Source organism: Amphibalanus amphitrite, unplaced genomic scaffold (assembly GCF_019059575.1).
Source record: "Amphibalanus amphitrite isolate SeventyFive unplaced genomic scaffold, NRLGWU_Aamphi_draft 001627F_arrow, whole genome shotgun sequence".
Classification (NCBI taxonomy): domain Eukaryota; kingdom Metazoa; phylum Arthropoda; class Thecostraca; order Balanomorpha; family Balanidae; genus Amphibalanus; species Amphibalanus amphitrite.
Genome location: NW_024883120.1, coordinates 119,944 through 132,266, shown reverse-complemented (window position 1 = coordinate 132,266; position 12,323 = coordinate 119,944). Strand labels below are relative to the sequence as shown.

At 45.8% G+C, this 12,323-nt stretch overlaps 1 protein-coding gene across 1 annotated transcript in view; it reads left to right on the top strand.

The window, feature by feature from the left end:
• Positions 1–738: 738 nt before the first annotated feature.
• LOC122374258 (neuromedin-U receptor 1-like) overlaps positions 739–12,323 on the top strand; it is a gene marked incomplete at its 5' end in the record, with an annotated part of 39,885 nt that continues 28,300 nt past the window's right edge. The window contains one exon of the mRNA XM_043352892.1: positions 739–1,021. Coding sequence (XP_043208827.1) covers positions 739–1,021 — 283 coding nt within the window. The remainder of the gene's footprint in view (positions 1,022–12,323) is intronic.

Genomic DNA, 12,323 nt, shown 5'->3' with positions numbered 1-12,323 from the left:
TATGGTGTGATCGGTCGATAATTGAAGTATCGCGTGCCTACGGTGCTGGAAACACATTTCCCCAGCGATTATTTATTCATTAGTCTAGTTTTCTTTTGTCGCCCATAACAGCGCAGATACCATTTGTTGTGAAGATGAATGGTGGTTGCCATGACAGCGTGCATGTAATGGGATATTGTCGACACTTTTTCTTTGACTTCTTCTCATTGTGTCATACGTTTTTGCTACACATTGCTGATAGCATTTATGATGTGTTCATGATTGTGTAATCAATCAATGCAACATCATATTGTCCACGAAAATGAAAAAAAGATAACATAAATCTGATATCGCGCACTTCATAGAACTTACAGCGGACGCTCTGGTGGGTTAATTCTGCACTCATCCCCATTGACATTATGTCTATTCAACTGGTCAACTTTCCCATAATCATTCCCTGCCATCGATAGGACAACTTGCTCATCGCCACTCTACTCCATCCGTATGTCGACTGTCGACTGTTCCATCAGCGTTTTGCTCCCATCTTCTTCAACTTCACCCATCTGACGATTCATCTTCTATCTATGTAACTGTACTTACTTATCTATCTGTATTCCATCGACATGTCAACTGTTCAAAACAACATGTCAACATGTTAACATGTCAAGCATGCCCATCAACGTTCTTTTCTATTTTTAAGTATCTGACGACTCCTTCTATCTACGAGTACTTATCTTCCTATCTATGTTCCGTCGTCAGGTCAACTTTCTGTACGAGCACGGCGGCCGGCGGATCCAGGAGGCCTCCTGGTGCGGCATCTCGTTCGCCGATCCCGACTGGAAGCTGCTGCTGCTGATGCCGCTCAGCACGCTCTTCTTCTTCGTCATCCCCATGGCGCTGATCCTGGTGCTGTACCTGAACATCGCGCTGGCGCTGAGGCGCAGCGGTAGCCTCCGGCGCTGTGCTAGCTCCGAGGCTGGCAACAGCTGCGAGGCCGAGCGCTCGCAAGTGCAGTGCCGCAGGATGGTGGTCAGGATGCTAGGTGAGTGAGTTGTGAGTTAGAGCTTGAGAGAGAGAGAGAGAGAGAGAGAGAGAGAGAGAGAGAGAGAGAGAGGGGGGGGTGAGGGGAGCGAGTCCCACGGGATTAACAGATGGGGAAGGGGGAGGGGCTGCATTTGTCGGACTTGACGTGAATTTTTTAACCCGCGCCCGGCTGGGGGTCCTGGATTTCCACGCCCTGCTGGGGGGGGTGTTTGAACACCCCCCCTTCTAACTCGGCTCCTGGGCCACGTAGCGATACGCAGAAGGCGGCGTTCGAAAGAGCGTCAAAAATAATGACGAAATTACTTCGGTCAATTTTTTGGTCAGGTCAAAGGTCAGGTCACCAGAGGTCATTGAAGGCAAATTTTCGCCGATTTCCAGGTCGAATGTCGAAAATTTCCAAGAAGCCAACGCATAACTCGGGAACCAATAGAGCTACAGCGCCGCGGAAAAGCGCATTCGATAGCCCTATTAACGCCCTTTCTGAGTAATTTTCTCAGATTTGACCTAACGTCAACGGTTTTGCCTGCAGGGGGCAAAAACTACAAAAATAGCCGATTTTTTCGGAAACAGTTTTTCTGCAATAACTTTTGACCCAAGCATTGTACGAGCTTACTTTTACCGGCATCGTGTTCCTCTCGTCAAGACGCATCGAACGAACTATAATTTGACCTTGAAAGGTCAACTTGAAAATTTGACCTCAGGTCAAGGTCATGACCTGACCGGAAAGGGTCATGTTGCATATCAGTCGATCCGTATCGTCGAGCTGAACACATCTAAGGCGTTTTCATCGCTCTAGCATGCCTCTATCAAAAGTAATTTGCGAAAAACTGTTAGATACCATTCGTGACCTAAGATGACCTCAGGGCATAAACAGGGGTCACAGACACCATTTTCATGTTCAGTGTGTCTAAACCACTTGTAATTCAGTGTTTGGGAGTGTTTATAATGTCTTTCGTCCAAAACAGGCGCATTTCAATTTTCTCCCATTGACTTATAATGGTGAGGTCGCAAAATTGACCTGACCTTAGGTCATCGATATCAAAATTCTGAGATATACATTTTGTACATGCTAATGCTCTTAGCAATCGCTGAAAGTTTCAAAGCGATCGGTCACTCGGTGTAGCTATGACAGACATTGAAACTTTTTATGAGGTGAGGTCACTTCGAGTGACCTGGTGACCTGACCTTGAATGACCTTGGTCTGAAATTTTCACAACATGTGTAGAATTGATGTATGATAAGGTGTACCAAAAACGGCGGCGCTCCGCGCCGCCGTTTTTGAGATATTCGCGAAAAACCACAGGGGGGGGGGGGGTGTTCAAACACCCCCCCCCAGCAGGGCGCGGGTTAACTATTCAAATAATGCAGGTGCGGTCAAGGGCAGATCTTGGCTCAATGGGGTTGGGAACTCGATTTTTTAAGAATGCATGAAAATGATCAAACTATTTTCACAGAATTTATGGTGCATACCATTGCCTCATAAAATCAATAAGCTGAGAGAAATGGGGGAAGAAAGATAGGAAACTTGTTTTGAAAAGTTCTTGAAAAAAGATGCTCTTGATGCTGTTACGTCACATGTCACCTTCTGCGGTTGACAAATAATGGCGCATCTGGCGCACCACAGATTACATGTTATATCAATGGGTGAAAGATGTTGTTTGCTTCACTCTGCCATTCACGCTGTTTTTAACTTTAAATTATGCTAAAACATTTACGGATGAAATGTTCAGTGTCAAAAATTGATGTGTCTGCCGTGTACTATATTCCCACTTAACATGAGCGCGTGATAAACATTTTATGTACCTCGAATTTTCAAATGATAAAGATGATGAATCGGAGGATGCTGAAAAGCAAAAGCTCATTCCAATATTTGGACTACTTTACGATTAAAATGTTTACATTCCTGTCATTACGGAGCGAGCGAAGCGAGCGTAGTCTTTCCTTAGATTAACGGAAATTTCTGAGTATGAGCGGCCGGCCGGCCGGCCGGCCGGCCGGCCGGCCGTGGTCACGCTTTTGCGAGGCTTATATCTCAGCAACCACTTGACCGATTTACATGCGGTAATTTTTGTAGGGTAGCTGCATTCCTTCTACCAAGTATTGGACTATTCCCGATGCATGTGGGTGACCCCTTATGCACGTGCCACGTGCAAAACGAAGAGGTGTCACTTTTGTAATTGTTGCAATATCTCGGTAACTACTTGGCCGATTGTGCTGAAAGTTGGCATGTAGGTAGGCACCCACTAGGCAATGCATATCCATGTGCCAGAGTGGGGGTGCTGCTGCACGTGCGCACGTGCAGGGGTCGATTCCAGATCTCGAGAACGGCTGGACCGATGGCGCTCAAATTTGGCACATGGTTAGGGACCGGTTAGTAGGGTGCCGTGCAAAAGTCAGTTGGGACCCATTTTGCACGTGCGCACGTGCAGGGTGTCGCTTCCAGATCTCGAGAACGGCTGGGTCGATTGTGCTCAAATTTGGCACATTGCTAGAGACCGGTTAGTAGGGTGCCGTGCACAAGTCAGTTGGAGGTACCCCCTCGAAATTTCGCACGTGCAAGGCTCACCCTCTCGCTCGCTCCGTTAGTCGCCCCAAAAGGCGTTATACTGGTCTTATTGATCATTTATTTGTTCTTTTTTTATGAAAATAACTTAAGGCGTTGAGAACCGAGGTAATTTCTATCTACCGTGCCTTAACTTACCAGCAACAGCAATCTATCTACGCCCTACGGTGGCAAGGGAGACTGTGAAAGAAGCGTAAGATGGATTCTAAACAATTCTTTTGTGATATACTGAAGGGCAAAGTGCAGAGAAGAGCGTACAAGTCCTGTTTTGTGCCAGGCTGTTGCAGTAGCACTTATGAAACTCCGAAAACGATCTTCGTTCATGTCCCGAAGTTCCGAACAACATTACCCTGAGGAGATGATCGTCTGCAATAGCAGGAAGAGCTGATGCAAGTACTTTGAAATCCACTATCAAGTCGGTGCTATTGTTGTAATGATCACTGTGAGGTGAGATATTTTGTGCAAGGGCTGAGTGTAATGCCCAGGAAATGACCTCCATTCGCCCCCTGACCTGACCGGTCAGGGTTATAAAATTTGAGTGGATGGCGGTCCGTTTGGGGTTCAGATGTCAATTGTATTTTGTTACTGTCAAACAATACATGTTATGCTGGCAGCGAATGTGTGTAACGTCGTTTTTCGAAGCAGAAGTTAGAACTGTAACGGCAGAGTGCTTGCTGGTCTCATCGTAAGTATTGTAAGTGTTGTAAGCAAAAGCATTGTCAATATTGTAAGTATTGTGAGCATTGATGTATGGTAGATATCACCTCACATGATCTCGGCTCAGATAACCCTCTCCGGTGTCCCTGTCAGTAAATGGCACCTGGATCATTACAGATAAGATAATTTGTCATAATTCTTAAAGAATTGGGTGGTTTTGACTCGTTTACTCGAGGTGCAGGTCGCATTTCAATACTTTTCCATAGGCTTGCAATGTAAAGGTCACGACTCTGACCTAACCTCAGGTCACAGATCAAAAATTCTGAGATATACAAACGACACATACTGCAGGTACTGTTTTGAAGACATGATGAGAGGAAATAACTTCGTGAAAAGCTCAAGCTCTGACGTGTTTGCAAACTTTTCTGAGGTGGGGTCAACAAACCCGCTCTGGTTACCTGACCTGACCTGACCTGACCCGGCTTTTTTTTTGCTGAGATGTGCGCAATGAGCATTTAGGAAAAGTCACCAAATATGAGCTGAATGTCTCGCGGCGTTTGGCAATTGTACAAGAAAATCCTGAAAGGTCTCCCCGTCCGAAATAGGGTTAATGTGTATATGAAGAGTTGCAGATGCCAAACATACCCAGATCTAAGACTGCAGTTCCCAGCGCCGCTGCAACGTTTTTAAAACAAACATACATAGGACATACAAACATGTACATAGGATACATAGGATACATAGGATGACAGGCGAATAACCGCTCACGCAAGGAGCGGAGCTCCGCCCCGTTCAAAGTGGCCAACAAAGCAGAGACAGAGGCAGCATCACATCTTCCATCAAAGAACTGGTTTCTGGCTTGGAAGATGAGCTCCATCTTTGCATCCGAGTCGGTGCTGTCAGGAATCAGCTGGTCTAATGGAGTGAGAGTAGTGAGACGACTAGCTATTGTATCAGAGCTGCCTGGTCTTCGTAGCATTTGCACCGATTCTTCTCGATCGGACTCTGAATTCTGTTCCTCCTGCGTATTACTTGAGGCATTGCTATGTAGCTAAGTCTTTGGCAGAGTTTCATTATCCATGCTTTGCAAACAGTGCCATAACAACACAGTTAATTAATCACCAAGCTTCTTTGCAAGTTCCAATACAGTTGAATCGCACGCGATTTGAGTGCAAAAATCAAGAAAAGTGCCAACTTGTTCTGGTAAAATATTTTGAATATTGACCTTAAAAAATGAGTAATTTCCAGATAAAATAACAGCTAAATCAGTTTTCGCTTGCCAATAAAACTCACAGATATTGAAGCTCCATTATTAAAGGAACATTTTAGTATATGCCATTCTTGATAAAACTTCTTAGCCACGCAATACCAGCGCAAAATAAAGAGACACTGAAAACACGACCAATCACTCCGATTTACCATAGGAAAATACATAGAAAATGTATGTCTCAACTGCGCCAAATATACAGACAGTTATATACCTACATGTGACGTCATGATTAGCCCGACCAATCAGAAGCAAGTTGTTTTCAGCCACAAATAATTAATTTCTGAACTAACTAGGCATTTTTTTAACAAAGTGATTTTAAATTAAATCATTAAAAATTCTGAGCTTTTTTATTTTACCAAAACATACAGAGCATGCAGATAGGTCCCAACCCTATTCATATCATGATAGGTAATGCAATGATTTGGTATTAAATTTAGGATCGAATGGTCCTTGTCCCATCTCCATCGGACGTTTAGGACCTGCAAGATATTTGCGGAAAATTTGCATGCTATCTCCCGGTGGCTGGTGGTATAGAGCCGAGACCGCCGGCCGTATTTTCCCATAATCAGACGGCTGGCTACATTACCGAGTCGGGTATTTTTCGTCCGTTGGTAAGCGACCGGTGGAATATCAGGAAGAACGCTAACAAGCGTTACGATGAAGTGAGGCGCCCTGGTTTTTGCCTCACAGCCCAAGGTTTGGCCATGGCAGAGTAGAGCCAGCTTGGGCCTTAGCTAAACAACACAGTTTACGCCTAGGTAGGTAAGGCTCTCCAGTTAAACTGGTTCGCTCAAGTGACGTTCGCTCAAATGACGCTCGCTTAAGTCGCTCGCACCGAGCCAGGAGGCATGGCCGCCCTCCTCTTTGGCTTAAGCCATGCAAGTGGGCCCTTTGGGTCACTTGATTGTCTCAAGAGAGACGACCTTCAGGGCCTCATCCGAAATACTAGCACAAGCATATATGTATAAAGTCAAACAGTGTCCAAGCTATCTTAAATTTGCCATTTGAGGGCCCTCAAATGCCAGCGTATGACCCTCAGAGGCCGAGGCCGAGCCCCCAGAGGCTAGCGCGGGGCCCTCAGAGGCCGCTTTGGCGGCCCTAAAGAAGCTTAGATTTGAACGTAGGGTCTTTGACGTTGGCATGGTTTTTTTATTTAGCTCGAATGTTTGAATGGACCCTCTGCTCAACCATACCTATTTCTATTCCTTTCGGTATCCAGGTCTATCATCATGTTATATAAAAAACGTCGTCTGTTGTCGCACCCCCTACATCCCGAAAGCCGCCGCTGGACGCTGGGTTGTTACAACCCAGCCGATCGACCACCCTCCCGAGTGTGACTCTCAGAGGGCATGGTCCTCTGATACCAGTATAGGGGCCCTGTGGAAGTTGGTTAAAAACCCTCTAAAAGAGTTGTCAGATTCACCCAAAATATAGGTACATTAGACGATTCCAGAGGCAGATTGGGCCTGTTGACGGTCTTTCCAGACAGGCATTTAAGGCTGCCCAGACGAGCATGGAATTGGAGATCTCCCATATCAGCGAGGGCCGATCCAGCACTTCTCACAATAACGTCCCTAGTCTGAGACCTTGTGGAAGCCAGTATGGAGTAAAAAAAAAAAAAAAAACACTTCCTACAACTGTAAAAGCCTTTTGGATTGGTTGAAGTTCGTATTCCAGGATACTCAAGGGCACCACTTGCACCGAAAACGTATACCGAGTGACGGGTGTTGATACGCAATCAAGGGAGCCCTTTATGGTAACAAATTGGGCCACCATAGGGTCAGCAAGGTCCATTTTACCAAGTTGCAATCCTCAAATCGTCAAGTCCTTGACCGCCGGTACTTAAACTGAAAAGGGGCTCCGGTAAATTGGAAGGATGAATGCCATTACGGGGAATTCTGCTGCGGCTACTGAGACTTCAATAGAAATGTCACACGTCTGCCTCACGTCAATGCCTCACGTCAAGCGTACATAAAAGACCGTCTTGCTGGTACAACTTACAAGAGCCCGAAATCGGAAATTTTGATTTGAGGTGTCATTGTGCGCATTGAAGCCTGTTTATTCTCTAAAAAACAAAACAAAAAATGCCAGAGAAAGACAATTTTTCATCGAGCGTCGGGGGAAGGGGATGTGCTACAGATGCACCCTTCAGCTCCAGCAGCGGGTCAGCAACGGACAACGAACCCGACTTAGTCTTCCCCCCTCCCAATCACACACTTTTGAAAACGTTTCTACACCTATGACGCTGTCTGATGTAACCACAATATGAAAGTGCATATAAGATATGTTAAATGCACCTATAACATAAGCAGAATATACAGGAATGCATGCACATACACTAAATCCGCGCCGGCACACTATTCACTCATAAGCTTCGCATATTCATCGTCCGCTAACATCAACTCAGGTCGATTGTACAGACAAGCTTTGAGAACACTGCTTCTCAGCAAAGTATGTGAGCATAAACCTAGTAACTCTATGCCATCAAGATATCCGATCACATTTTTCTTCCTGCTTTTCGGGCAGACAGATTTTCTCTGAACGAGGCACAAAGCAGTTACAGTGGTCGATTACCTTCATGCATCACCACGCTTGTAAGCGCATACAAACTGCAGGAAGTGTCCTTTACTTGCGGTCATGCACTGTTTGTAGACCATTTAAGGCCTGGCTATACACTATGCGTTTTCTTCGTGCGTTTTTTGCGTGTTTGCGTGTTTTGCGTGATATCGTTCTAGAAAAAAGAACGATATTACGTTTTTGTGATGTTTTTCACCTTAAATTTTAGTTACCTACATAAGAGTTCTATTAGCTTTTGCATATAACCAAAGTAAAAATTATATTGTTTATAACTTTTTTCCTAGAACGATATTACGCAAAACACGCAAACCTGCAAAAACGCACGCAGAAAACGCATAGTGTAGCCAGGCCTTTACCCATTGAAGCAGGTTACTTTTTGCACCGGTTGGCACGACTGACCAGTCTCAATAGCATGGCTGACCTGCGGGGCCACAGTCATCGTACACTGGCTGACCTGCGGAGTCACAGACATCGTACACTGGCTGACCTGCGGGACCTTGCGGAAGGTGCGACATGGGCACAAAGCGAGGGTCGTTCACCTCACAGTACACCGGCTCTGAGTCGAGGTCGTGCTGCTGCTCCCGATGACCGCTGCAGTGGAGCTGGTCGTGCTGTGATGTGACGCCTCCTCCAGCATTCTGGCACTGGCGTGGTCTCGCCTTTAGAGCTTCACCGAAGCGGGGCTCAGGAGAGACTCGCTTCGGAACCTGCGGCAGCGCTAGCGACGGGCTTATGTCGTTCGTTGGGCTGGTGTTTCTCTGTTTCACTTTTCTAACAATCAGCAATGCGACTACACCCACGAACAGCAGTGGTAGTCCGATGACGGGGGCCAGCTTCCAGCTTTTCCAACCAGAACCTCTGGCTTCTATAGCCCGGCACAGAGACGCAGCTTCACCGCGGTCAGCGCACTCCAAGCAGAGGAACTCTGCCAGAGTTGGCGTGCGTCTTCCAACTGTGCAGCGTACCTGAGCCACAAACTGTTGCGCCCTTTTTCGTTGGTCGTGGGTGGCGTTGCTGAACATCTCGTCTCCTGTCATTAGCCGAAGCGCCTGGTGATCGGGGTAACAGCTACACGCCCTGTGGAGGACAACGTCGAGCTGGGAGAGCCGTCCGTAGTCAACGAAGGCCATGGAGCCATGCCCTGCCTCTTGAACTACGACTTGCTGGAGAGAAAGCGTTGCCGTATTTCGGGGATTAGCTGCAAGACCGATGAAGGCGTTTGCGCGCACCAAGAGGAATGAGGACATCTTCATTAATGCTGAATGGCTGAAACGTACGTCCAACGCATGCGACGACAGCTCCCTGACTTTAGTGGAGTGGATGGTGAATGAGGTCGCGCTGAAGTTCAGCCCGCTCTGGCCAACTCGCCCCACGCTGCTGTTCCGGATCTGGAAGTGGTCGAACGTGCCGCTGATGCCGAGGGGCTCGATGTCTCCCAGACGACTGGACAGCACAGTGAGGTTCCCCCAGCGGTCATCGGCCTGGAGACAGCCAGTGCGGAGCGTCGGGACGATCGTCACCCTATTCAGGATGAAGTTGCCGACATGCCCGCTGAAAGTGTTGCTCCCACAGCTGTCGAGCAGCGCACTGTCGGTGATGTGAACTTGTCCTATTTCGGACTGAATCGCACCGTCTTCTATGGTCAAGTTCCGAACGTTTCGAAAAGACACACTTTTGATGACAGAGTCGGCGGCAAAGGCAGAGTCCACAATGCTGCAGTTGGTCACTCCGCTGATGTCGATTTTGGGTCCAGGGCTCTGCAATCCTGAGAAGGCATCACGTTCCAGTTCAAGTTGGTTTATATTATCTATTGTTATGGTCATATTCTCAGTTTCTAGTGTCGTCCTCCAGTCGGTTTTACCAATGCGGAGGTTGCTGATGTTGCTCAGGTGAAATGCGCGAAGATTCTTCAGCCCCGTCAGAAAATCTTCCTGGATTTTTACCTCTCCGTTAAAATTTACCATCCGAATTTCTTCAATCGAAGACGGAGGTGTTCCAGCGTCATATTTTATCTGAAAGAAGCATTAACATAAGGTAAAAATGATACATTGCAGTAGGGCTAGGGCATGCAGCAGATGTCTATCCTTTTCGTGGGGTGCAGGCCAGACCGTTGCGTCAAGCGCGGTGAAATTAGCAGAACTTATAGACCAAGGATGCGCGACGTGCCTTTGAGGGATCTGGGCTCGAACGGGATTAGGGACGATAGTAAGCGGCAAGCGCGTGTCGCGTACCCCAAAAGTGGAATTTTGCGTCATAGACCATAAATGTGCGCTTGCGAGGATTTCCAGAGGAAAGCTTGCATCGTGAGCACCGGTGAAGACACTCCTGTTTAAATCTTGCCGTTTTGTGGGTTTTAGGAATTTACATTTTCCAGGTAAACGCCAGATGGTACAAATTGAAACCACGTCTATTTGCAGGATAGATGTATCATCGTCCATCGAAAAATTCTAATATCTGAACAGCTAAGTGATCGAAATCAAGGTGGACAAATCGCTGGAGAAAATGGTGGTTGTCAATTAAACTTTGCTAAAAAAAAAAGATTAACAAAAGACCCTCTGTTAATTACACTTCATTTGCTGCTTAACGCTCGCCCCGCTGGGGGGGGGGCAATATGGCCCACCCCTTGTGGTTTTTTCCTGAGTAGCTAGGAAACGGCGGCGCGGTTCCTTCCCGGGCATCAATTTGACACCTCAACGCAAAATTTCAAGTTTTGGTCACCTTAGGTCAGGAGTTATTGAGGTCAAACTGAGGTCATGTTCGAGCGAAAATGAGCAAAAAACATGAAATCTTGAAACGCTCACAAAAGCTACCGTTAACAAGCAAATTCAAAGTCTTTATGTGGTCGTATAGAAAACAGACGGCACTACAAAACTGCTATCTCGGATTTTCAAACTTTTGTGATCTTGGGCTCCCGAAATAAAAAAGTTGTTTTTATATAAAAAAGCAAAAAATCCCAAAAGTTTTACGATTCTCGGTAACCCGAATATATATATATATATATATATATATATATATATATATATATATATATATATATATATATATATATATATATATATCATTAAACACGACAGCATGTTTGGTGTTATTTAGCTTTTTTGTTTCATTTTCGAGACGACGGACAGTACTTCTTTCCTCATCGTTCAAAGAGAAAAGTAACTCACCAAAAGAAGCAATGGCTGCGATCGAGATTAAAGTATATATATATATATATATATATATATATATATATATATATATATAGGTATATTCGTATGATTAGGCAAAATATCTTCATTCAAACAATGACCATTAAAAATCACGGCATGTTGTGCTTTAGAAAGCTTTCTGTTGAGTTTTTCGATTCTTCTTACCAGTGTTTTTAATTCTGAATTCAAGTTGAACAATAGCTGAACACAGTGGCGTATCCAAGGGGGGTCCTGGGGGTCCTAGGACCCCCCTGGAGCCTAGACAAGAAGTTCTTTTTTATAACACGGAAAAAATTGAAATGACTTCAAGGGCCCTTTTGAACACTTCCCATTTTATTCGCAAAAAGAAAAGTATTGTAGAACTCTTTTAGGGTCCCTTTGAGGACTATTAGAAGACACCTTTAGGCCAATGAGGGACCTTGTGAAGTAAACAGAGGGCCCTCTCAGGTACACAGAGGGTCCTTTCAGGCACACAGAGGGTCCTTTCAGGCACACAGAGGGCCCTGTCAGGCACACAGGGCGCCCTCTCAGGAACACAAAGGCCCTCTGAGACGCACAAAGGGCCCTCTCAGGCCCTAGTTGTAACCTATAAATTATACATACTGAAACGTAGTTGCGTAAGTAACACTTATCAAACGATAAAACCAAATGGAAAAGCATCATCCAAGTGCAAAGTCGCAATACTTCTGTCTACTTGTGAGTTGCATGTTTTCACCCCCCCCCCTCTAAATAGAAAATAATAACTAAGTTTGATGATCTTTTCCACAATTAAGGTACAGCCCACCGCTAAAGTAATGTAGGGTTTTACCAATCTCAACGGTTGGGCGGGTTGGCTTTGACTGGCGATTGTTTAATGCGGAGTGATCGAAAAGAAGATGTCAATAGCTAAAGTTGCAGCTGCAAGGTTGACGATACATATTAGCTACATTCAAAGTTTCATTGTAGTCTGGCTAATCGTTCCTAAGCTTCAGAAGCAGAACATACCCATGACTGAAACCCCACATTGCTTCTGCTGTGGACTGAACTTCAGCGTGCACCACTTACC